This window comes from Notamacropus eugenii, chromosome 3 (assembly GCF_028372415.1).
Source record: "Notamacropus eugenii isolate mMacEug1 chromosome 3, mMacEug1.pri_v2, whole genome shotgun sequence".
NCBI lineage: Eukaryota > Metazoa > Chordata > Mammalia > Diprotodontia > Macropodidae > Notamacropus > Notamacropus eugenii.
In genome coordinates, this window is record NC_092874.1 from 27,286,843 (window position 1) to 27,311,263 (window position 24,421).

Sequence of the window (24,421 nt, forward strand, 5' to 3'; positions counted from 1 at the left end):
ACTGTTAAGAATTAGGGGAAGGAGGTGTCAGAAAATATCTTGTACAGGGCCTGCCGCATGTCAGAAATGACACCTGAAGGAGTCTGGGGATTTTATAAGGTAGAAATGAGGAAGGGCAGCTGTCCAGACGGGCTGAGCCACCTCCCCCAAAGGCATCCGATGAAATCTTGCCCTCAGGGAGCGGTTGGAGGCAGGGGCAGTGACCACAGCTTGTGAAGGAAAAGGGTGGCAGGAAGACTTTCCTGGAGCAGACCAAGGTGTTTGTATTTTATCCTGTAGGTGAAGGAAGCCCTTGCAGATTTCTGTTGGAAGAATGACCTCATTACATTTCCAGTTTGGGCTGTTGGCCTCTCCCTGGAGGTGAAAGTGAGGCTTCAGGTTGTGTTGCTAAATTGTCCTGGGCTGAGCCCTGAACTGCTCTCTTCTTCCACATTGGACTGGTAATGACACCAGCATCTTGTACTTCCCCAGCTCCTAGCATAATGCTTTGCTTGTAGTAGGCACACATAGTAAATGCCTGTTGAATTATTTGTATCATGGAATTGGAAGGGATCTTATGTGTGAAAGCATCTGCTCTAGCCCTTAACCTGAAGCATGTATTTCCTAGACTACCACCATCAACTGGTTCTGTAAGCTCTGCTTAAATTTCAGTGGTAATGATTTTTTTTTAACAGCTCTAATTTTCAAGAAGGTTTTCTCTTTTTGAGATGAGATTTGTTTTCCTCAAATTTCATTCTGACAGATATTCTACATCTACTGTGGCCTAAGGCATAAAGATAGGTGTTGGAATTATAAGAGGCACAAACAAAGCAGTTCTTTTCTTAAAGTTACCGTATATTCCAAAACATGGCTACAGATTTGAAAAACAGACAAACAGTTAATGTGAGGAGGAAGAGAATCCTAACCACTGGAAAAAGCAGGAAAGACTTCATGTTAGGAGGGGACGTGAACTGAGCCTTGAACGGAGATGGAAATCCTAAGCTTTGGATGGAAGCGTGGGGTGGGAGGAAGAATAGCTTGTCTGAAGAACTGGAGCTGGAAGGCCCACGTGGGCAAAGAATCCAGAGGAGGCCCCTATGACTGGAGCATAGAGTGCATGGAGAAGGGAAGGTGTGCAAGTAGAGGTGGGAGCTGTGTTCTAGAGAGCTTCAGTATCAGCAGTTCTTAACCTGGTATCCATGACTCCCAAGAGTGCATAGATCAAAGGGGGACCAGGAACCTGGATGAGAAATAAATTTACCTCTTTACTTTTACTAATATCTAATTGAATTTTAATCTAAGCTGTCTGTAGGCCTACCTAGATTGCCAAAGGCTTCATGACCTAAAATGTAAGAACCCTGGACTAGATCTAATAGGAAAATCAATGGAGATATTTTGACAAGGGAGTGATGTCACATGTGTGCCCTGGGAAGACTGTTTTAGCAGTTGTGTGAGAGATGGGATCTGAGAGGGGGAGAAATTGGATGGTGGGAGACTAACTAGGAAATTAGTAGTCAACAGCAGAGGAGGGCCTGAAGGAGCGTAGTGGCCATATGAGTAAAGCAGAGCTGGTTTTAATAGCTGTGTTAGTAGGTGAAGGAACAAGACAGCTGATCTCATATGGGTGGAAAGGATTTGAGTCAAAGATGATTTTTAAAACTGATTTTTGAAGATGTTATGGTTATTAATTAAGGAAAATGTAGGTGTGACTTTGAATTTGTTCAACACAATGGGTGGGAGTTTATTTTGAAAGATTACTTCTTTGCTTATAATCATGTATGAGATAGCATCACCATAATTAGTCTATATTACTATAAAAAGTGGGAAATAGTTCTGTTTACATAATTTAAATTTTTAAATTTCCTTTTTATTCTTGGCATAGGCTGAGTTCAGTAATAGGAACAGTTAATTCTTAAAGTGGATAATGTAGTATTTCAGAGGATAGATCTATTCTGTCTTCTTGATATAAAGTTTTCTCCTTGTGCCTTCCTATGTGTGCACAGGAATTAAATGATATTGAATTGTTAGTCAAAAAAAATGAAAGCTTTTGGAGAGTTATGATACAGTTAAAATCAACTTGGCTGTATTTCGTTGGTTTTCTTTTTCCAGATTAGAACTTAAATGGCATATTAACTGTATACTTTTTGAAAGTATAGCTCTATTTTTGTGATGAGCAAAATCAACTAGTTCTGTGTGGTATTTTTTTGTTTGACATTTTGTGGCAGTTGTACAAGCCATGACTTTTAAAAAAATATTTATAGAATTAGGAATATTTATAGAATGAGGTGTGCTGACCTCAATTCCTAACTCTACATTTCTCTTTTATTAACTTTTTGCATGCTGTCTTTTATATCAGGAGATAAAAGCTAAGCATTGTTAGCTGTTTCTGAAGGAATTATAGAATGTTGGATTGGCAGGACAGCTTAGAAATTTGGAGATACAGGGTAAAACCTTCTATAGCAGGAGTGTCAAACGTGGAACAAAATAAATAAAAATAGAATACAGATAACATGTGGATTTCCATCAGTATGTGGGCAGAGGGTTTCGTGGCCCCTTTTCTGTTTGAGTTTGACAAAACTGAAAGCTCAGGGTACATGACAGCAAAATCTGGAGTGTCACTAGGAATCAGATGAAAATGTCACTGGAAAATGTTCTTAACGAATAAAAATGCAACATAGATCATGTTAGTTTGTGGTTTTCTCAGTCACCTGGGATCTGCTTCTAGTTGTTTGGCATCACTGCTCTTCCGTGTACCCGATGAGTGATCATTTTGTCTCTGCCTGACACTTCTCTTACTAATGGGAGTCCTTGCTTCTTCAGGCAGTTAGTTGGCTAACTCAAAAACAAGAGCTGAAAATTTATCATCTCATCTTGGTTATTAGTTCAGGAAGAATCAGTGACCTATTGAAAAAGCTTTGCATTTTATCTGTTACTGGATTGTAGGAGTGACTTTTAAATAGGTAATACGATTCCTATGGGGTAAGAAATCCCAAATTAGAACTGGTTTTGGTAGAAATTGGGGGAATAGGTAAATAGTTATTTTTCACCTAAGGTATTTGGATAAACTTTGAAAGGGTAAATCAAAAAGTCCTGATGTAGAAGCAGTGATTTTTCCTGTTCTTAATTTATTTAGTAGCTCCCATTTATATAGAAAACCTTTCCACGTTATCTTACTGGATTCTCCCAGCTAGCCTGAGAGCTAGAGGCTATTCCCATTTTACAGATCAGGAAACTCCATCTGGGAAGGGTTAAGTGACTTGCCCAGGGTCATACAGCTAGGCAGTGTTTGAAGTATAATTCAACTTCAGGTCTTCCTGATACTTTCACCTCTGTGCCACGTAGTGGCCTCTTAGGAGATCAGAAGAAATGGTATAGTATTATGTTGATATCATATCGAATATAAAATGGCAGTGCAAATAGAAGAAATTTCTTATTCTTTCTTTTATTTTTGTTGCCACCAAAAGTGTTGTTATGAATGTTTTCGTATCTACAGGGCCTTCCCTGTGTTTGTTCTTCTTGGAGATATATGCCTGGTAGTAATATCCTGGGGTCAAAAGATTTGAACAGTTAGGTCACGCATAATTCCAACTTGTTTTCCAGATTGGTTGGACTGATTTATGCTGCCATCAACAGTATTAGTAATGTTCTGGCATTGACTGTTTCTAACTTTTTGTTTTGTGAATTTGCTGGCAATAAGTTGAGGTCTCAGTTGTTTTGATGTGAATTTCTCCCATTATTAGTGATATAGTACAGTCTTTGCTATTGCAGTCCTCCTTTTGAAGGACTCTAAATTGTAGCATAGTTGTAGGCAGATTTCCATTGGGGTGGGGGGGCTAAGACTCTCTTACCTCTATGATCAAATACAAAATCATCCTGTTGGCTCCAAAGCCCTTCCTAACCCAGTTCCTTCCTATCTTTCCAGACTCCTTACATCTCACCTATAAATATTATGTGACCCAGTGACCCTGGCCTCGTATCTGTTCTATCACTGTGTGTTTTCCATGCCTGTGTCCTGGCTTCTTGGACTTCTATCAAGTTCCAGCTAAAATCCAGTCTTCTCCAAGAAGTACTTCCTAATCCTCTTTATCACCCATGCCTTCCTTCTCTTCATTACCTCTAATTTATCCAGTACATAGTTGGATTGTGTTCATGTCTCCTCTGTTAGACTGAGAAATCCTTAAGAGACTGCTTTTGTTGGGGGGAAGGATTTTTTTTTTTTGTCTTTTTTGTATCCCAGCTCTTAGCAGTGCCCAGCACATGGTGGGTTAATAAATATAGACTGTCTTACTCACTGCTACCAGATTAATCTTCCTAAAGCACTGGTCTGAGTAGCACTATTCACCTTTAACTCCCTTTTCTAAAAGTTTTCAAGAGCTGTTTTCCTTTGCAGAGTAAAATCTAGATTCTTTATCTAGTTTTCAGAAGCCATGATCTGACTCCAATCTCTCTTTTTTCAGAAAGGTCATGCTTTTCTTAAGATTGGAACTATATATGACACTGTTAAAATAATTAGACTCATTTTAATCCTGGAGGTATTATAATGGTCCTTAAGATCCACATTTTTTTCCTTTAGTTTTAGGGAGTTAATTTTAGACAAAAGGTTATGAGTTCAGATACAATGGTTCCAGTTAGGAAAAATCCTAATGTTTAGGCACAGGTTGTACTCTGTGCCTAAATTTACATTTCTGTCCATCTCTAGTTATTCCCTGTCTTTATGGTTAAGGCAGAATTCAAATTTACTAAAAGTGTTTGAGTGATAAAACAGCAGATTATGTTATGTTGTCTGCGGATTGAGGTGTACTGGAAAGAGAAGTTGAGGAAACAACAACCTTTTTCTTGGCACATCCTCAGGTTTTAGGGAGGTGACTCCTCTGCTGCCATCAGCTTTCTGCTCTGAAGTGCTTCTAGGGCTTATGTCCTTCCTTAGTATCTCAGTTTTACCCTCTCTTTTCCCTTCTGTGAGCAGCTGGTTTTTGACTTGTCTTTGTATAGTATTCTGAGGTGGCTCCACATATCCATACAAATTCTTCAGGATATGATGGGTACATATTAATTCAAGGAGGAATATTCCACTTTATCGAGAAGCATTCTCATATAACAAAAGTAGTTACTTTTAAGGGAATGAAGATAATCAGTTGAGCCCCACCCTTTCCTTTTTGGGATTTAGAGAGGACATCAGCCACCATCTTGCCCACCCCATCCATGGAAGGAATCTTCATATCACTCAGTCCACCAGTGAGCATTCGTTCACCCTCTTTTGAAGATCTTAAAGGAAGGGGGACCTCCCACCCTTTGGATTCAACTTTTGGATTACAAGCTTTTCCTGACATTCAGGCTAACTTGGCTTTTTTGCAGCTTCTTACTCCCCTGGTTCTGCCCTCTAGCCGCTAGCAGGGCAAGTTGAACCCTTCCTGCACATGGCAGCCTTTCAAGTAATTGAAGGAAACAATCTGGTGTCCCCTAAATTCCGTCTCCTATGGTAGATAGATATCCTTTGATCTTTGAATTGATCTTCCCAGTTGCCTCTTCTGGCCATTCTCTAGCTTATCAATAGCTTTCTTAGACAGTGGTATGCAGAACTGAACACAACTGTCCACAGTAGGTCTAATGAAAGCACAGGGTGCAGTGGAATTCTCACTTTTCTCCTTTCTGGAAGTTACAGCCCTTGTAACAGCTCAAAATCCCATTGGCTTTTTTGGATGTTCTAACACTGCTCACTCAGTTGAGTTTGTGTTTTGTCAAAAATCTCACGTTTTTGTTCAGAAGCACTGTTATCTATTCCTGTCTCCCCAGGCGTGTACTTGGGAAGATGGTAATTTTTGTATGTAAGTGTAAGACTTTTTGTGCTCCGTTGAATTTCATTTTAATTTTGTTGTTGTTTGATTGTTTCAGTTGTGTCTGACTTTGTGACCCCATTTGAGTTTTCTTGTCTAAGATCCTGGAGTGGCTTGCCATTTTCTTTTCATTTTACAGATAAGGACACTGAAGCAAACAGGGCTAAGCGACTTGCCCAGGGTCACATAAGATTTTGTTAATGCTTCAGACTGTCAACCCTTTCAGAGTCTGCTTTTACTTCCATTGTGTTAGTGCCTTTTCTCTCTCTGTCTCTGTCTCTCCACTTTCATCTGTGGAGTTGATAAACATCTCCGTCTATGCTGATAGAAGTGTGTATTTATAATCTTTTTGATAAGTACCATATTTTTTCATTTATTCAGTAGACTTGATAAGTTATAACATTTGGCTTTTACTGACACCCCCCCCCTTTTTTTTTTTTACTGACCTTTTTCTTAAGAAGGAGCTTGTTCTTTCATAATACATGATTTCCTTGGTGAAATGGATAATGTTGGGGCCCACTGTACTCCCACCTACTGTACTCCCACCTACTTGGGGAACCTGAGAAATCAAAGAGGAATGAGTCTTTCAGATCCTTTGTGTACTACTTTTTCTTGTGATGTGGGGCAGAAGCTGATGCCTCAGACCTGGAGGTTTAATTGCAACAATTATCAAGTTTCTTTCAGGTTCTCAAAAAATTGGTGATGTGTTTATAATAATAGGAATGCTTTTCAGAATTCCTGACTGACAGTGCTCTGATCTGAATGACTATTTTTGATACTTATTTTCCCTATAGTTTGAGTTCCATGTGGTTTTTTTTTCCATTAAGAGGTAGAATGATAAATTTGAATGTATGAGGAGAATTTGTCTTTATGATAAGGCTGCTTTATTTCTCAGTACTGTATCTTTGTATACAATTAGAACTTCAGTATCTTCTGTTTGCAAACACGTTACTAGAATTAGATTAGGATAACAAAGGACATTAGTAATCATTTATAAAAAAGGACACAAATTTTTACTCTCTGTGGCTGCTTTGGATTTAATAAAATAAAGCAAATCTAGATTAAAGAGCATGCTAGGAGCATGATGTAGTGAAAATGTTAAAAGATTTTCCTTCTACCTTTTCTGTGTCATGGGCTTCTTCTCAGAATAATGTTTTTAAATGCATAAAATACAATACATAGGATTATAAGAGAAATCAATTGTATTGAAATAGTTATCAAAATATTTTAAAAATTCATAGACCCCAGACTGAAAATCTCCTTTCCAAAGACGAAAAGTAGTAACACATTCTGTCACTTCATTGTAGAATGCTTTCGAGGGCAACAATTTATCCTCTTTTTATTTCATGTGTTCAAGGTAATTTATAGCATTCTGAAGGAGTACTTATGCCTGGCATTGAAGTGTTTTTGCAATTTTGGGATCTAGCTTTAAGAATGACTAATCTCATGAATTGACTTTAAATCCCTAATCTCTTACTCTTTTCTCCCCTTCCTCTTAATAACTGCTTGGCCAGCGTTTTAGGTCCTGCTGGAAATGCCATCTAGTTAATATGCTGACAGACAAGTGGATGGGAGGGTTGGAATGATAAGGACAGTGATACTAAGTGACTAAATGATTTAGGCAATTTTAATAACTCAGACCTTAGAAGCTGGTGAGGTCTGTGGCATTCAGTGACTTCCCTGTGCTGAGTTGTGGAAACACAGCCACTGTCACTCCCTGTCACAGTCACTCCCTGATTCATGATTTTATCTGGACTTGTGTGATATTTTCTGTTGCTTTTTATTATTTTTCGCCTGTCAGTAGTTTTGGTCTTTGCCTGCACATATAACTTAGTAGGGGATGATTAGTTGCTGCCATTTTAGTCTTTTGTTATCCACCATAGGGCAGTTATCTTCTGTTAAAGGTTTATTTCTTCCCCATGTCTCCTAGATATTTTTTGTTAATGATAGTATACAAGATACTGTAGCTTTAATTTGGATAAATATTCTTGAAAAGAAGTCATTTTGGAATTCTTTGCTAAGCCTTTAGCCATTAGAACATTCAGGTATTTATTTATAGTCCTATGCCTAATAGGTATTCATGCTTATTCCTGAGGTTGGCATTGTTCCTGTTTGGAAGGTGATATGTCAGCTTAACTCATTTAACAAATGTGCCAACTATGATCTGCAGGGATTCAAGGAAGGAGGAAGATATTTGTGGCTTGTTCACCTGGGACTTTGAGCACCATGGATTATATTTCCTTTAGCATCTGGGGAACTTAAAAAATTGCCAAATATCTAAATATGAGGCATTTGATTTAACTTTTATAAAGGTAAGCCTATAGCAGCTAATATTATTGTGATGTTATTATTTCTGTTAGGAAGGAGCTGTATTTGAAAATTTACTCTACAGGGGATTTTTTTCCCTCCTTTGAAGAAGTTGGCAGTCACTTAACAGCTGAGTTTTGCCCTGATAATTAATGCAATATCCAGTTGCTTGGCCTTTTTTTAGTGTGGCATCCAATAATCGCTTCATCAATCTAGCAATTAGTCATTAACTTTTTGTTTATTTCAATGTTGAAAAATAATTATGTACTTATTTTGCTGTGCTAAAATTTCTTCATGTATGAGTAAATGAGAAAGATTGATTCTAGAAAAAAGTTAATTTCTTACTGTAGAATATTGGTAAGCAAATCCAAAACCAACTTCTGGGATGGGTGGGTGGGGGTGTGTGTGTCTGTGTGTGTGTGTGTGTGTGTGTGTGTGTCTGTGTGTGTGTGTGTCTGTCTGTGTGTCTGTCTGTGTGTGTCTGTGTGTGTGTGTGTGTCTGTGTGTCTGTGTCTGTGTGTGTCTGTGTGTGTGTGTGTGTGTTTTTCTCCTTTGGTAGGACTAAATTGTTTAGTGAAGATGAGCATTCAGGTAAAAGATCCTCTCAAATTAAAAACAACTTAAAAACTAACAACCCATACCTAGGATCGAAGGGTCAGAGGATAGCATGCCCCGTTTATTTCCTCTAGATAACTGACCTTTATTTTCCAATTCAAAGAATCAACCAAATCAACTAGCAAAGAATTACTTTATAGAGGCAGAAAAAGTAGTAAGAACAAAAGGTCAAGAATATCGAGAGAATCAATGAAAAAAATGTGAAGGAAGGTAACCTTACCAGTTCCAGATTTCAAACTATATTAGAAAGCAGTTATCATCAAAACAGTGTAGTTCTGACCAAGAAATAGGGTTGTGGGTAAATGGAATTGTTTACATACATAATGCACAGTAGTAAATTACCATAGTAATCTAGCGTTTGATAAGCCCAGAGAGCCAAGCTTTTGGGCTAAGAATTCAACATTTGACAAAAATTACAGGGAAAACTGGAAAGCATTTTGGCAGAAATTAGGCATAGTACATCTTACATTTAGATATAAAGGGTGACACCAGAAGCAGTTAGGGGAGCATGGGATATTTTATCTGTAGGGTTTTTGGATAAGGGAATAGTTTATAACCAAATGAGAGAGAACGTCACAGGTTGTAAAATAGTTTTGATTACATGGAATTAAAAAACTCTTGCATAAATAAAATTAATGCAGCCAAAATTAGAAGGAAAACAGAAAATAAGGAAAAAGTTTTCAGCAAGTTCCTTTGATAAAGGCGTTAGTTCTGAAATATATAGGGAACTGAGCCAAATTTATAAAAATAAGAGCCATTTCCCAGTCGATAAATGGTCCAAGTATATGCACAGGCATTTTTCAGGAGAAGAAATCAGTGCTATCAGTAGTCACATAAAAATGGTCTAAATCACTACTTGATTAGAGAAATGCAAATTAAAATAGTTCTGAGATACCACCTTACAACTGTTGGATTGACTAACATGACAGAAAAATGACAAATGCTGAAGGGGATGTAGAAAAATTTTGACACGAATGCGCTGTATGTGAACTACTCCAGCCATTTTGGAGAACAATTTGGAACTATGGCCAGAGGGCTATAAAACTGTGCATACCCTTTCACCTGGCAGTACCACTTACTAGGTCTGTATCTCAAAGAGATCAAAGGAAAGCAAAAAGGACCTGCATGTACAAAAATATTTATAGAAGCTCTTTTTGTTCTGATAAAGAATTGGAAGTTGTGGGGAATCCCATTAATTGGGCATAGATGAGCAAGTTGTGACATATATATATATATATATATATATATATATATATATATATAATATATGTGGTGTGATTAAGATGGGATACTATTATGCTATAAGAAATGACAAGCAGTATGCCTTCAGAAAAACCTGAAAATTCTTACATAAACTGGTGGCAAATGAAGTGAGCACAACTAGGGGAACAGCAATGTTGTTAAGTCTGCTCAACTGTGAAAGACTTAGCTACTGTGAACAAGATAATGAGGATTCTTGATGAAAAATGTTATCTATCTCCAGAGAGAGAATTGATGAACTCTGAAAGGAGATTGAAGCATACGCTTTAAACATTCTTCATTTTTGTTGTTTTCTTATGCAATATGGCTAATAAGGAGATATGTTTTAATGACTTCACATGTATAATCAATATCAAATTGCCTTCTGAAGGAGGAGGAACAGGAGGGAGGGAGAGAATTTTGAACTTAAAATTTAAAAAAAAGTGTAAAATTATTTTACATGCAATTGTGAAATATTTAATGAAATAAGTAAAAATGATTTTTAAAAAAGGTAAAAATTTATAGAACTATATAGTTCAAATAAGCAGCCATTTTATTAAGCACTCTGTGATAGCTACAGGTTTTGGGATACAGAATCAAGAAATTTCTTCCTCTTAAGTATCTTTTTTGCTGGGCTTTGAGAGTGGGGGACCTATGGTGACTTAATTAGTGTGCAAGACACCACTAAAGGGCCCTCAGAATCCATCCAATCCCCATCTCCTTCCTGACCAATAACCCAGTCTTCATCTGAAGACCTCTAGGGGCAAGGAACCCACCCCTGTGGGGGCTCCTTTTTGTGGGTAGGAGGTTATGATGAGGCAGGAAGCCTGCAGTTGCCTCTTTCTAACTTTGATAAATTGCTTGTAGTTCTGCCCTCAGGGTGGACAATAACACAGTCTGTTCTCTGGGCTACATGATGTCAAGAGACCTAAAGGAAAGCCCCCTAAATGACAAGGGGACATGGGAAGAGCTGTGCTCATGGAGACAGCATGGACTTCTGAACCGTACACTGGAGGAAGTCCTCTCACTGATGAGATCACAGATCTGAAGCATCACAATTGGATTGACTTTTCATAATGAATCACTGGAACATCATTAGTAAAAATCTTTGAAAGTAAAAATACACCATAGCCTATAAACAACAATTTTTACTTCTCCTGTATCCCCTTCAGATCCTTTTGAAGAGGCAGTCATATATGCATATATACATTTTTTCTTCTGTTTAGGAAGATTTAATTGATCAAAAATTTGTTCACTTTTGTTGAGCATAAATGGCAAGAAAAAGACAATTTTAGGTTCTCAGTAGCAGTAATCCATCTGGTATTTGAGCTTCTGATTTTTTTTCTTAAGAAAAGTAAAACTTTTAAGTAATTGCGTTTGGTTATTTATATGATGTTTAATAATATGTTTGTATTATTTCACATAATATTCCTAAAGTCCTTATTCTTTTATTTTTGCTGTTCCCTATCAATGAAACATAGAAATGTATTAATTTTAATAGAATTTGGTGTGTCTTGTCCCCCAGCGTTTGTTTGCAAATGTAACTTTCACTTTAATGTGATTGTTTCAGATGGCCGACTCAAGGAGACTGAGTGTTAAAGAGATACAGATTTCTTGCCAATACCCCCACATTTATCTCCACAGATATTTAAATATTTAAGTACTAACTCCAGAGCCTTAGTTTTGACAACTTAAATACTCTTTAACCACAATCCAGTACAGATGGGTTTAGCATTTCCTTTGAATGAGAGAGCTTAAGTAGCCAAAAAGAAAAATAACGAATCTGATAGCTTATGATATCACCTTCTCTGCTCTTCCCACTTCACCCTTGATTTTAATATACTAAATTTTGGTAGAAGCTTTTTTGTTTTCTAAGGAAATAAATATTTTTGGTATGCTGGGTAGCCTTGCCTTTTATTTAATAAATCTTTTATTTTTGGTATGGTCCTAAATTTAGAGAAGTGCTTCAGTTTGAGCTTATTTTTATTATTATTTTTTATTTTTATTATTATTTTTATTTCAAATCCAGTACTTACCTCATTGAGCTATACTTCCTCTTTTAAAATGGGACCCTAGAACCAAACTGCACTTTAGGTGACTGAGGCCTGTTCCTTAGTAGGACCAGGTGGTTTTTACTTCATTGGCTTAGCTTTGGGGAAACTTTTAACAAAAATAGTTTTCTACTGTGGATTTTCAGAATTGCATGCCATATATCATTGCTTCTTTTTGCTTTGGTTAATTTTTTTTTACAATAGAAGAAAACTTTCCGGCAAACGTTTGTTTTTCCAAATTCTATGTGTATTCTTTTCTGGGCTAAGTAACTCTATTAGATAGCAAGTCACAGTAATGTGATTTTTCATTGTGTGGTTGTTTTAATAGAAGTTAAGAAAAAAGCATTTGAGCAAGAGAACTGGTACATTTAGGAATCTTGTCTCCCTGTAGTTGTGGCCTGTGATTACAATATAACTTGGGACACTTAATGATCCAAGCATTTGATCCCATCAGCTGGATGTGTAGTCTCATTTGTCCAGGAGGTCCCTTCAGTGGTGGAGATGGTTCACCGTCTGTCCTTCATGACTCATCCTTCTGTAAATTTGCCATGGGGGGGTCTACCCAGTGTACTGGAGGCCTTTCCCACTTCTTGTTTAAGCATTTAGTTTGGCTAGTGTCTCCATTTTGGTGCGAGAGTGCTATAAGGGAAATCACCTTTTTTGGTACTGGTAGGAATATCATGATATCTCCCACAAATACTTGTACATGCCTTTTCATGGGCTACCTCTGCTTTCCCCCCACCCTTTCCTGTTTTTTTGTGAGCAGGCCTAATTACCCATGAACGTATCAACCCCAGCTATCTCCCTTCACTCTATTTTCCTAGTTCTCTTTCTTTCTCAATCAAGTTATATCTTTTTTCCTCAGTTGACATGGGTTAGATCCAGTTTCCTGTTTGTTTACCTGAAGACCCAGCTCCTTTGCAAAAGTGAATCATTCTGTCCTAATGCTTTCCTTTGACTGTGTGACATTGATTGTTTGGATACTTTTTCTGTCTATGGAGATTGTGATTGAACTCCGCTGTGTCTTAGTGGTTTCATGAGTTAATATAAGTCTTATACCTTCCAAAAATTTACCTGCAACCAATCTTCTGATGATGAGCTCTTCTGGAACTGAATTTAGCTAAGCTTGACTTTAGCTGACTGAGAACTATCCCTGAAGTTTTTCACTTTAGTGGGACCAAGTAGTTTTTACTTTACTGACTTAGCTTTGGAGAATCTTTTAGTGAAAGAAATAGTTTTATCCTGTGGATTTTCAGAATTTCATGCTACATGTGTGTAATACCTAATTTTTCATGTGACTGGCCATAAAGAGAATCCAATCCCCTATTTTAATTAAGCAACCCAGGATATCCAGTTCCTCGGACATTGGCATAGTCCCTCCTTACTCCTTCCCTACACCTACACCCTCACCTTCCTCACTCCCCTCTCTTGCTCCTGATGTAGATGAATGAATGGCTATAATTTCCTTCATGTTTTTTAGGGTCCTGATGAAGAAGCAGTTGTGGATCTTGGAAAAACCAGTTCAACCATCAATACCAAATTTGAAAAGGAAGAACTAGAAAGTAAGTACTTGAACATAATTAAGTCTGTAATATAGCATAAAGCTGCGTCTGATTACTACTCTTTAATATGACTTTTTGGATATATATGTTTATTGAAGGGTATGGCCTATACATTAGTATTCTCACTTTTCTATAAAATGCCACTTTAAATATTGATGACTGAAGAGATTTCAGGATATCTTTCAGATGTCACAGATATATTACAGTTTTAGAGTCTTGGAATTACAAAATTTGGGGGCTGAGCTTGAAGTCAGAGTAAAAGAAGTCAGGAACAGGAACTTTTCCCATTTCTTACTTCTGATAAAATATAGGATCCTAGACTTAGAGCCTGAAGTGAAAGGGACCCCAGAGCTTATCCAGCCCATTACCCTCAGTGGACAGAACAGGCACCTGAGGCCTGCCTGTTGTGTTCCTTCTCTGTGAATTTCACCCAGACACTCCAGAGATCTGTGGTTTCCTTAGCATGGGCATGCTCTTCGCCAGTGAAGACTGGGGCTGCTCCTGGGTCTTAGTAGCCTTTGTTGTGGTGGCTAAAAACATGTCTTTGACAGATGGTTGGTCCTGTGGTGATGAGCCTCTTTGAACTCATTAACAGTCATGGATGGAGGCTGTATTTAAAGCATTTTCTGCTTAGTATGACCTTCAAGAAACCAGTGTCACTTGTATTCTAAAATAGGACTAGGGGTTTATGAAGAAATTAACTATAATTTAGAGGCATAGAATCAGATTATGTACTAAGTGAAGTGGTAAGTTTTCATTAAGCGATCAACTTGTAGCGATGTTATCCTTCAAATTCTTTAATAACTTAGATACTTAAGTAAGGCTCTCAGATTTAGAGCTAGGAGGGGCATGACAAGTGGTCTAATCCAACCCCCTCACAGAAACTGAAACCCAGACAGGCTAAATGATTTACTGAAGACCAGTGGACAGAGCAAGGACTTGAAACCATGTACCCTGTTTTTCCAAAAATGAATTTTTTTTTTTTTACTGGCACTCACTAGATAATGTCTTTATCTGTTCCTCTTGCTATAAATACTAAACTTAGTTCTTTCTGCTGCTGTTTTTTCTTCTGGATTAGTTCTTTTGTTTAAGGCTTCCATGTGGTGTAGCACCATTCTGACCTGGAGGATTTGAACATTGGCGTTCTCTTTCAACCTTGTTACAGGGTTGTTTGTGGGTACATATGCCAAAGGGACTGTGGGAGTCCTTTCTAGAGCCCCTCAAGAATACCTGAAATGAACCATTCATTCTGTTTGGAAAGATCCAGCGCTTTGCTCCTTGTCTACTGAGGGTTTCTTAATTGTTTAGTTCTCAGAAATGTGAGAAAGTGGAATGTTTATAAGAAAAAGCCCTTTCCTTTCTTTGATAGCTAGATTGCCACTGATATCATTGTAAATGACTAGCTATGTGGTATGGTGAATAGAGCTGAGCCTGGAGTCAAGAAGACCAGAGTTCAAATCCAGCATTAGACGTTTATTTGCTCTGTGACCCCAGGCAAGTCATTGACTCTCATGCTGCCTCAGTTTCCTCAACTCTGAGGCAGGGATAATGATTGTACCACATCTCAGGGTTATTGTGAGTTTCACATGAGCTAATTGTAAAGTGCTTAGAACAGTGCCTGTACATAGTGCTATGTAAATGTCAGCTTTTGTTATTACTATTAATCATAATCCTCATCATTAGCTCAAAAAATTGTTAGCATATTTGAGTGACTGGTATGAGCCTCACTTAACTTCCTAGAAATATTTGTTTTAGTTTAGGTCCTGAATCCCCAAAACCATACTATATTTTCTTGTTAAGAATTTTAGTTTTCATAATGATAACATATTTTACTCTCTTCACCCCATAAAGATTATTTTTTCACCATCTAATTCAAGCTTGTAGAGCTGTTACTTCCAAAAAGAGTTTTGATTTTTAGGGAAGGACTGGAACAGAAATTGGGGGTCCCCCTTGCCCTTGGTATTTGGTGGTTCTTTAGCTTTGCATGTCTGCATTGGTCACATTAAACATGGTGCTGCCTTTGAAAAGCTGGAGAAGAGTATTGGGGAGACTCGAGAGGAAACAAAAGAACAGCCATGACAAGTACTGCTGCCCAAACATCATTGGATTCAAAGTATCTGGGTTTGAATCTCTCCTCTGTTGTAGATAAGATCTGGGATGAGCCATCTTCTTATTATTAGTAACATTCTTTCAGAGACTAACCTGTTGAAATAAGGACTTTAGTAAGCTCTGGATCTCCCAAAATCATTAGTTATTAATAATCATTTTTCTCTGGTTGGAAAGCAAAGAAAAGAACTCAGGGAGAAAAGGGTGAAGTTTCAGTAGTTAGCTTTCTGTTCTATCATTTTTGTTGATGATAAATTCACATGATTTCTTTTAATCACAATGTTTTAGATTTATAAATATGAAACCATTAGAATTTATATTGAAACACCAAAGTCCTGCCAGAAGGTGCCCAGAAAGTGTTGTTACAAGTTTTGGACTAGAAAATGAAGCCATTAGATAATCAGACGGTGTTTTAATATTGCTAATGGTGGAAATGATGGGCATTAGAAGATGGAGCTGGAAAGAAAAGAGCTAGAGGATGGCATTTGATTTAAAAAGAGAGTGATGACCCGTGCCTAACGAGGAGTGGCGATGCATTTGCCTGATGTCGCCTCAGATCTAATCATTTGAACTTTAAACCTGATGGGAAGGGAGAGGGAGAAAGCTGCTGACATAGATCTTCTAAGTTAGATACTGCAACAGGGAAAGGAGAAGAGCTGGATTCTGAGGCAGAACTGAAGCGATGAGCCAGAAGTAAAGTGTCTGTGCTGAACAGCAAGTTTACAGAGTACTGGGAGTAAGTTGGGTGAATGACAGAGAAACCAAGCCACAGAGGTGAATGTGACCCCTGGGTTTCTCTGAGCTTTGGTGGTATATGGAATATGGCCTTGGAAGACTGGGCCTTATGAAAATAGTAGGTATAAAAAAGAGGAGGGAAGGACATAGTAGCATTGATATTCAGAAGAGAACTTGTGGAGAAATTGAGGACAAGTTGGAGGAGGGGTGTGGAGTGTGAGTGATCACTTCTCAGGGTCCTCGAGACCCTTTAAGGAAGTCCTCAATGTAAAAATTACTGTCATGATCATGGGAGGATGTTTTAATTTCTAATATTGTAAATATTGAAAGCTATGATACACATATCCCAAAGCTTTTTGAGGAGTCATCAGTAATTTTTAAGAGTATAAAAGGTTCTTGAGACCCAAAAATTTGAAAACTGTTACTACAAGAACACTTGGAGACATAAAAGTTGTGGCAGAACAAAAAGCATGTTGTCACTGGGGTAAACTATTGACTGCCTGGACAGGAGGAGGAAATGCCAGGTGAGCTTCAGAGGTACAGTGGTAGTCATGACAGAGCCTTTAGTTACCTGGCACTTTGCTAAGGCAGTCTTTCTGCCCAGAGCAGAGCAGTGAATCATTTCTTGACTTAATGATAATGTCATACTTCAAAAGGCAGAGGAACCAAAGAGGGAAACTTCTTATTCTGGACCCAATTCAATTATTCAGCTTATTCAGTACCAACTATGTGCAAGGCACCGGAAATAAAAAGATAAAAATGAAACTGTTTTTGCCCTTAAGGAGTTTATATTTTATTGGGGTAAATAATATGCAAATAGAACAGAGTCTACTCTGGCCTTCCCTGCCAGGCCTCCCAGTATGTTCCATCTCGTCCCTCCCCTGGGCTCTCCACTACCCTGACGAGGGCTGGGAGGGTGTCTAGGCTCCCTGCTATTGGCTTCAGCCCTGGCAGTTGATATTTCTTGCAGTTTTGGGGGCCTCTGTACCCCAGTTCCATTTAACCACTTAACGATCACTTAACTTTTTTTTTTTACGAAGGAATATTTACTCGAAAGTGTTAGCAAGAACAAATATACAAATTTTCTCCCAGTAATAGGGGATTGGGGAGGGAAGAATGCCCCATTTATCACTTTAGTCGCTGGGGAGGGGAAGAGATTTGTGTTCACAGCAGTGTGTCCTACCAGGTTCGAATTCAAAACTTTCATTGGGCTCGAGTCCTGGGTACCCTGTCTTCTCACAGTTTTTCTTCTAGGGCTGGCTGTAGTATCCAGTGTGGCATCTTTACTGCAGCGTTGCTATGACTCCAGTATCTACACCCAGGACAAACAAAACAGACCAAAACAAAACCCCAAACCTTGGGGCCACAGGGTAGAAAAGAGGGAAAGTAACCATTTCCCCACACATGGCTAGGTCATGACATCCATGCTATAGATGAACATTATCTTAAACTCCATGGGCACCATGAGAAAAGAGAGTGAGAGAACCTTGATATGTTGTATCTACAAAGCCAGTCAAAAGAGGCTCTTTACACCCGTGTAGAAGTGGAGTATAGAATGTCTTCTCCCAGAAGTAGGTCCTTGGTGTCTCTTATTCTGCTCCCTCCATGATCGGTGATCTTGGAATGCTCCAGATGCTTGTATTGTCTGTATTGCCTAAGTATATGGAAAATAAGTAAAAGGTCACTTTTATGGAGCAGGTGCTAAGAAATGGGGGAATTCTATAGAGTAACTGAACTTGGCAGGGTACTCCAGGCCTTCTGAGAGGTTGAGGTGCAGAAGGAGTGTGTTCCAGGGATGAGGAAGTTTGTACAAAGGCATGGAGAGAGGAGATCAGCATGTTGGATGAAGAGCAGCAGGCCCACTTGGCTGACCCTCATAGGCAAGAAGCTTGCCAGGGTGAAAATGATCTATTCCTAGAATCCATAAGCAAGGAGAGGGAAGTGGGGGGGAATCATCTTGGACGCATCCTGGGTTTGGGAGAGCAGATGTTAGAGGGTTCAGAATTCCAGGGAACAGCAGGAAGGCTTCAGACCTGAGTAATTCACTGACAGTGTGGTAAGAGGCCTCCCGTGGCTTTGCCCCAGGTTGGTGAACATTCTCATTGGTGGCTTGGATAGAATATATGCAGCATGCCCATCAGATCTGCAGCTGACGAAGTGGAAAGGTGTAGCAAAAGCACAGGGTGACAGCCTGGGATGCTGTTGATGACTGTCCTCCACACTCTCTTTTCTACAGCTTTGGGGCACTCCTCTGCGGGTTTCCAGCATATGTGACCATTCCTTCTGACTTCTTGCCTGGATCCTCCTCCAGATCATGACCTTCTACCCACAGGGTTCTGTCCTGCAGAGTTCTGTCTTGCCCTCTTCTCCCTCTGTACTACTTCTCACTAGGTGATCTCACCAGCTCTTGTGGATTTAATTATCGTCTCTATGCTGATGACTCCCAAATCTACTTCTGTTGAACTCTAATCTCACACCTTTAGCTGCTTTTTAGACATCTCAAACTGGATGTCTAGGAGACATCTTAAACTTACCCTGTCCGAAACAGATCTTACTGTCTTTCCCCTTAAAGTCCCTACCTTCTCTGTTACTCTAGAGAGCACCACCATCCTTGCAGTTCTTCTAGCTCACAACCTGGGAATCATCCTGTACCCCTTATCTCACTCCTAGATTGTGCTCTTCCATAAATACAAACTATGTAGCAATCCCAGTAAAATGTTTTTAAAAGATGGTTGTTTTTCAGTGCCATGCCAATTAAATTATCAAAAAATAATTTTATTGAACTTGAAAAAAAACAGTAACAAAATTTATTTGGAAGAACCAAAGGTCAGGATATCAAAGGAATTAATGAAAAAATGTAAAGGAAGGAGGCTTTAGTCATATTAGATCTTAAACTATATTATAAGGCAGTAATTATCAAAACTGTCTAGTACTGGCTAAGAAATAGAAAGGTGGATCAATGGAACAGCATCGACATACATTACACAATAGTCAATGATTCCAGTAACCTCATATTTGGCAAATGTCAAGATTTAAGTGTTTGGGATAAAAATTAACTGTATGGTAAAAATTGTTGAAAAAACTGGAAAGCAGTGTGGCAGAAATTGGGTATATGCCAATAATCTTACACTATTTACCAGGAGAAGATCAAAATAGATACATGGTCTAGATATAAAAAAAAAATTAGAAAAATACAGAATATGTTACCTATCAAACTTATGGATAGGAAAAGAATTTGTGAATAAATGAAAGAGCATTGTGAGATGTAAAGTGGATAATTTGATTATTTTAAGTTAGAAAGTTTTTGTACAAATAAAACCAATGTAGCCAAGATTAAAAGGGAAGCAGAAAATTGAATTTTTTTTTTAGTTTCTTGGATATAGAAGTCATATCACAAGTATATAGAGAATTGAGTCAAATTTATAAGAATTCAAATAACTTCCCAATTGATAAATGGTCAAAGGATATGAGCAGGCAATTTTTCATTGAAGAAATTAAAACTATAGGCATATGGAAAAATACTCTAAATCATCATTGACTAGAGAAATGTAAATTAAAACAGTCTTGAAATATCATCTCATACTTATCAGATTGGCTAAAATGATAGAAGGAGAAAATGACAGATGTTGGAGATGTGGAAAAATTTTGTGGTGGCAAAGAACTAGAAATTGAAGGAATGCCCATCAACTGAGGAATGGCTAAAAAGCCGTGGTATTTGATTGTGATGAGATACTACTGTGCTAAAGGAATTATGAGCAGGCTGGTTTTAGAAAAAAACATGGAAAGACTTGCACGAAGTAAAGAAAAGTGAAATGAGCAGAACCAGGAGAATGTATACAGTAACGGTAGGAGTGTTTGAAAAACAGCTGAATTATTCTGAATGTTATAAATACTCAAATCAGCCACTACAAAGGACCTGTGAAGAAAGAACTGATAAACAGAAGTATACACACACACACACACACACACACACACACACACACACACACACACACACACACCTACATATATTTATGTCACATGGTGGCCTTTAGTGCGGGGTGTGAAGAGAAGGAGACATTTTGTAACTTAAAGTTAAATAAAAAGAAAAAATGGGCTTTTAAAAAAAGTAAGAGAATATTGGGTCATTAAAAGCTTACAGTCACTTAGGAATGTGTACTTGCCCCTTTGTTCTATATTTTTTCCTTGTTGCCATACTGACGTCTGAGGGCTCTGTCTGTCATCCGTACTTTGTTCTCTTGACATGCCCTTCTTAGGTGATTTTCATGAAACCTCACGATGCCTTATTTCTGTGTGCATGACTCCAAATCTGTGTTTCACTTGCCAGTCTCACCTTTCCTGATATCCATTTACTCTCTCTGCTTACCACTCCTTCTTTTACCAAAACTGAGTTTGTCATTTTCCCTTCCAAACTTGCTTCTTTTTCTCCTGATCATAAAATCTTATTATTATTATAGTTATAATTATATTATAAATACTATTTATAAAGCCTTACATAATGGCTTTCTTTGCCCTTATCTTAATAATTTAATCAGTTGTCAAGTAATGCTAATTGTACCATAGAAACATCTCTTGAAATTATACTTTGATTTGCCTTATTTTTTTTTTTTTTTTTACTAAAGCCATCCCAATTTAGGCTCCTCTTACTTTCTTCCTGGACTGTTATAATGGTCTTTTAACTGGTTTTGTTGTTTCCAGTCTCCCACATTTAATCTTCCCTTCATATTGACATTTACTTAATTTTCCTGAGGCCTTTGTCTGATTATGCTTGTCTCATTCAGGAACCTGAAGTGTTTCACCCTTGCTTGCCAGATAAAGTGATGGCAATGGTAACAGCAGTTATCAGGCCACGTTTACAGAGGGCTCTAAGGTTTGCAAGCCTTTTTATGTACGTAATATAACAGATGATTATGTACTTAGTATACCTTTACATACCTAACAATTTATTTACATAACAGATGATATAATTTTACAGATGGTGAAACTGAGGCAGGGAAGGTGAGTGATTCTGCACAGCTTGTATGCATCAGAGGCAGGATTCAGAGCCAGGCCTTCCTGAGTCCAAGTGAATGACTCACATAACTCTCCTGGCTCCTTGAAGGTTCTTTTCTGTCTTGCCATAGTCTACCTTTTTGGCCTTATTCTAACCAAACTGGACTATTTGTTTTCCTCTTTGCCTTTTGCCCTGCCCCTTGTGTCTGGCATGCCTTCCCATTGCTTTCTCTTTCTGGACTCTATCTGGATTCAGTCGTTCCTACTGCTGCAAACATAATGAATGCTGAGTAAATCACGTTTATTAAAGTGGGTATGATTCACAAAAATTCAAGGAAATGATTCCTATCAATCATGACTTTGAGTATTGGAGTTCATCTGATTATAACAGATCAACTTAAAGAACATTGCATTAAAACGAGGGATTCTTTGGAGTACTATGGTAAGTCTACACAAAATAAATCTTGCTGCAAAATTAGTGTAAATAAATAACCAACAGTGCAGTATACTATGGCTTTTTCACTTCATTTTATTAATTCCCTTGTGTGATCATGTCATTCTCCTCAGACCAGCTCAGCACATTCTGTCTATTCATTCATTTTCTGAAATAATAATTTGTAAAATTAGGGAAGCTGTAATAATGCTTGTCAGCGGCAACAATTCATTACCACTTTAGCAGCAATGTTGTGCTTTTCATTTTGATGCTGGTAGGAGAAGGGAATAATCTGTTAGTTTTTTAAACTTCTAAATAATTACATTTTTTATTTCATATAGCTAAAAACTAAAAACATACAATGCCAAACTAGAAGTTATATATAGTCTCCAGTGTGCTGTACCTTACTATTATTTACCTTTCCCTCCTGTACCTTTGATTCCTTTAACCACTCTTTAAGTAATTAATTAATTTTAAGTTTTCCATTCACCTTTATAAAATATTGAGTTCTAAATCCCCCTGGGGACTCTATATCCCCCTTCTGATATAGGCTATACATGTATAATCATGATAAACATATTTCCACAGTACTTTAACCAGTCTTGACCACATAGTATTTTGGAAATCCTATCTCTTATACCTGGAATAATTTACTAATGAAAATAGCATCCGGCAGATGGTACTAGGTATACAAAGAATGACTAAAACAGTGTCCCTGCTTTTGAGGAACTCATGGTTTAATGGGAGTGTTAACATGTAAGTAACTAGGTACATACAGAGCAGATTGAAGTCAGTGTTATCATTGAGAAAGCACTAACATTTGGGGTAACTGGAACAAGGTTTCCTGCAGAACGTTAGCATTTGAATAGAATCTTGTAGCTGGAGGAAGGCAGAGGTGAAGGGACAGTCATGGTGAAGGGCACAGAGTTGGATTGTCATCATGGATGAACAGCAGAAAGGGGAACATGGAGGAGAAGTAGTATAGAAGATTGGAAATGTGGGAACCCACCAGGTTGTGTAGGGCCAGAAGTGCCAGAGAACTTTATATTTGGTCTTGGGTATAAGGCGGCACCACTGCAGTTTGAATAAGGCAGAGCAGCGACATGATCAGATTTCACTGATCCGAAATAGAGTGCTGTTGGTGGATTGTTGAGGGGAAAATCATTAGATAGCGATACAATTAGAAAGTTGCAGTGGTAATCTAGGTGTGAGTAATGGTGATCTGTACTAGGGTCATAGCTGTGGTGTGGGCCTGGAGAGTAAGAGGCTATATGGGAGAATTGTTGTGAAGGTAGAAATGACACTTTGTTTGGTTATGTGGGGTGAATGCAAGCAAGAAGTTGAGGATGATTCCAGGGTTGCAGAATTGGGTCATTGAAGATGACATTCGACAGTAATAGGAAAGTGGAGAAGAAGAGAGATTGAAGGTACAGGGGGGATCCAGCAGTGGAGACTGGGAAGGACAGAAAGACAACCAAGACAGAACAGTGCCACGAAAACCTACACAGGAGAGAATTTCTAGGAGAGAGTTATCATCAATGTCCAGTGTTTGGGGAGAAGTTAAGAAGTGTGAGGATTGAGAAGCAGTTGAAGAGAGGAAAATTTTCAGTTGATTTATGAAATCAGAAGCAAGATCATAGGGGTTTGAGAAATGAGGCAGAGGAGAAGTAGAAATAACTAGACTTTCTCAACTTCAGTTGAGAAGAGGAGAAGAGCTATAAGATCATGGCTGAGGGGGAAGAGACATAGGCATATTTGTAGTCAGTGGAGAAGGAGCTGGTGAATAGGAAAGGTTTGAAGAGTCTGGGCCCTCTGTTGGAAAAGATGGGCAGAGAGGGTATCAAGGGTTTGTGTTGGCAGAAGATGTCATCAGAGATAGGAATAAAGGAAGTGATGAAGAGGAAGACACCTGAGCCCCAAGGGTTGTGTCCTTTCTTGTATTTGTCTCCTCGGTGTCCAGTACAGTCCCTGACACTTCGTGTTCTCCCACACACTCTCTCCTTTCTGGTTTCTTGTGCATTGCTCCTTGGTCCTCCTACCTGCATGATTGCTCTTTGCCATTCTCATTTTCTGGGTCTAAACATAATATCCCTAGCTATGGGACTACCCCAAGGCTATTTCCTGGGCCTTTCTTTCTTTTTTTTCTCTCCCCCCATTTTATCACTTGGTGAATCTCTTTGACTCTCAGGGGTTTACTGCTTTCTGTGTAGATAACATCTATATCTGTATATCTGGATGGGCATCTCAAAATAACATGTCCCAAACTGAACTCCCAAACCTACCATTCTTCCAAACCTTTCTCTTTCTGAAGAGAGGCACACCATCCTTCCAGTCACCGGGGTTCACAACCTTAATATTATCCTGAACTCCTCCTGCTCCCTCAGCAATTCAGTCAGATGCTAAAATTTGACATTTCTGCTTCCACAACTACTCTTGTATCTATTTTCATCTCTGTCCACGTGATAACCACTCAAGTTCAGGTCCTTATCATCTCTAATCTGTCATTTCTGAACAGCCTCCTAATTTGTCTGACTGCCCCAAGTCCTTGCCTTCAGGCCATTCTTCCAT

At 38.4% G+C, this 24,421-nt stretch overlaps 1 protein-coding gene across 8 annotated transcripts in view; it reads left to right on the plus strand.

The window, feature by feature from the left end:
* The window catches only part of SLC4A7 (solute carrier family 4 member 7), a 122,048-nt gene that overhangs the window by 31,498 nt on the left and 66,129 nt on the right, over positions 1–24,421 (plus strand). For all 8 annotated transcript variants that reach the window (XR_011976580.1, XM_072651139.1, XM_072651132.1 and 5 more), the window contains one exon: positions 13,506–13,587. Coding sequence is in view for 4 of the 8 variants with exons in the window: in XM_072651139.1 (XP_072507240.1) it covers positions 13,506–13,587 (82 nt within the window). In the remaining 4 variants the exon portion in view is untranslated. The remainder of the gene's footprint in view (positions 1–13,505; positions 13,588–24,421) is intronic.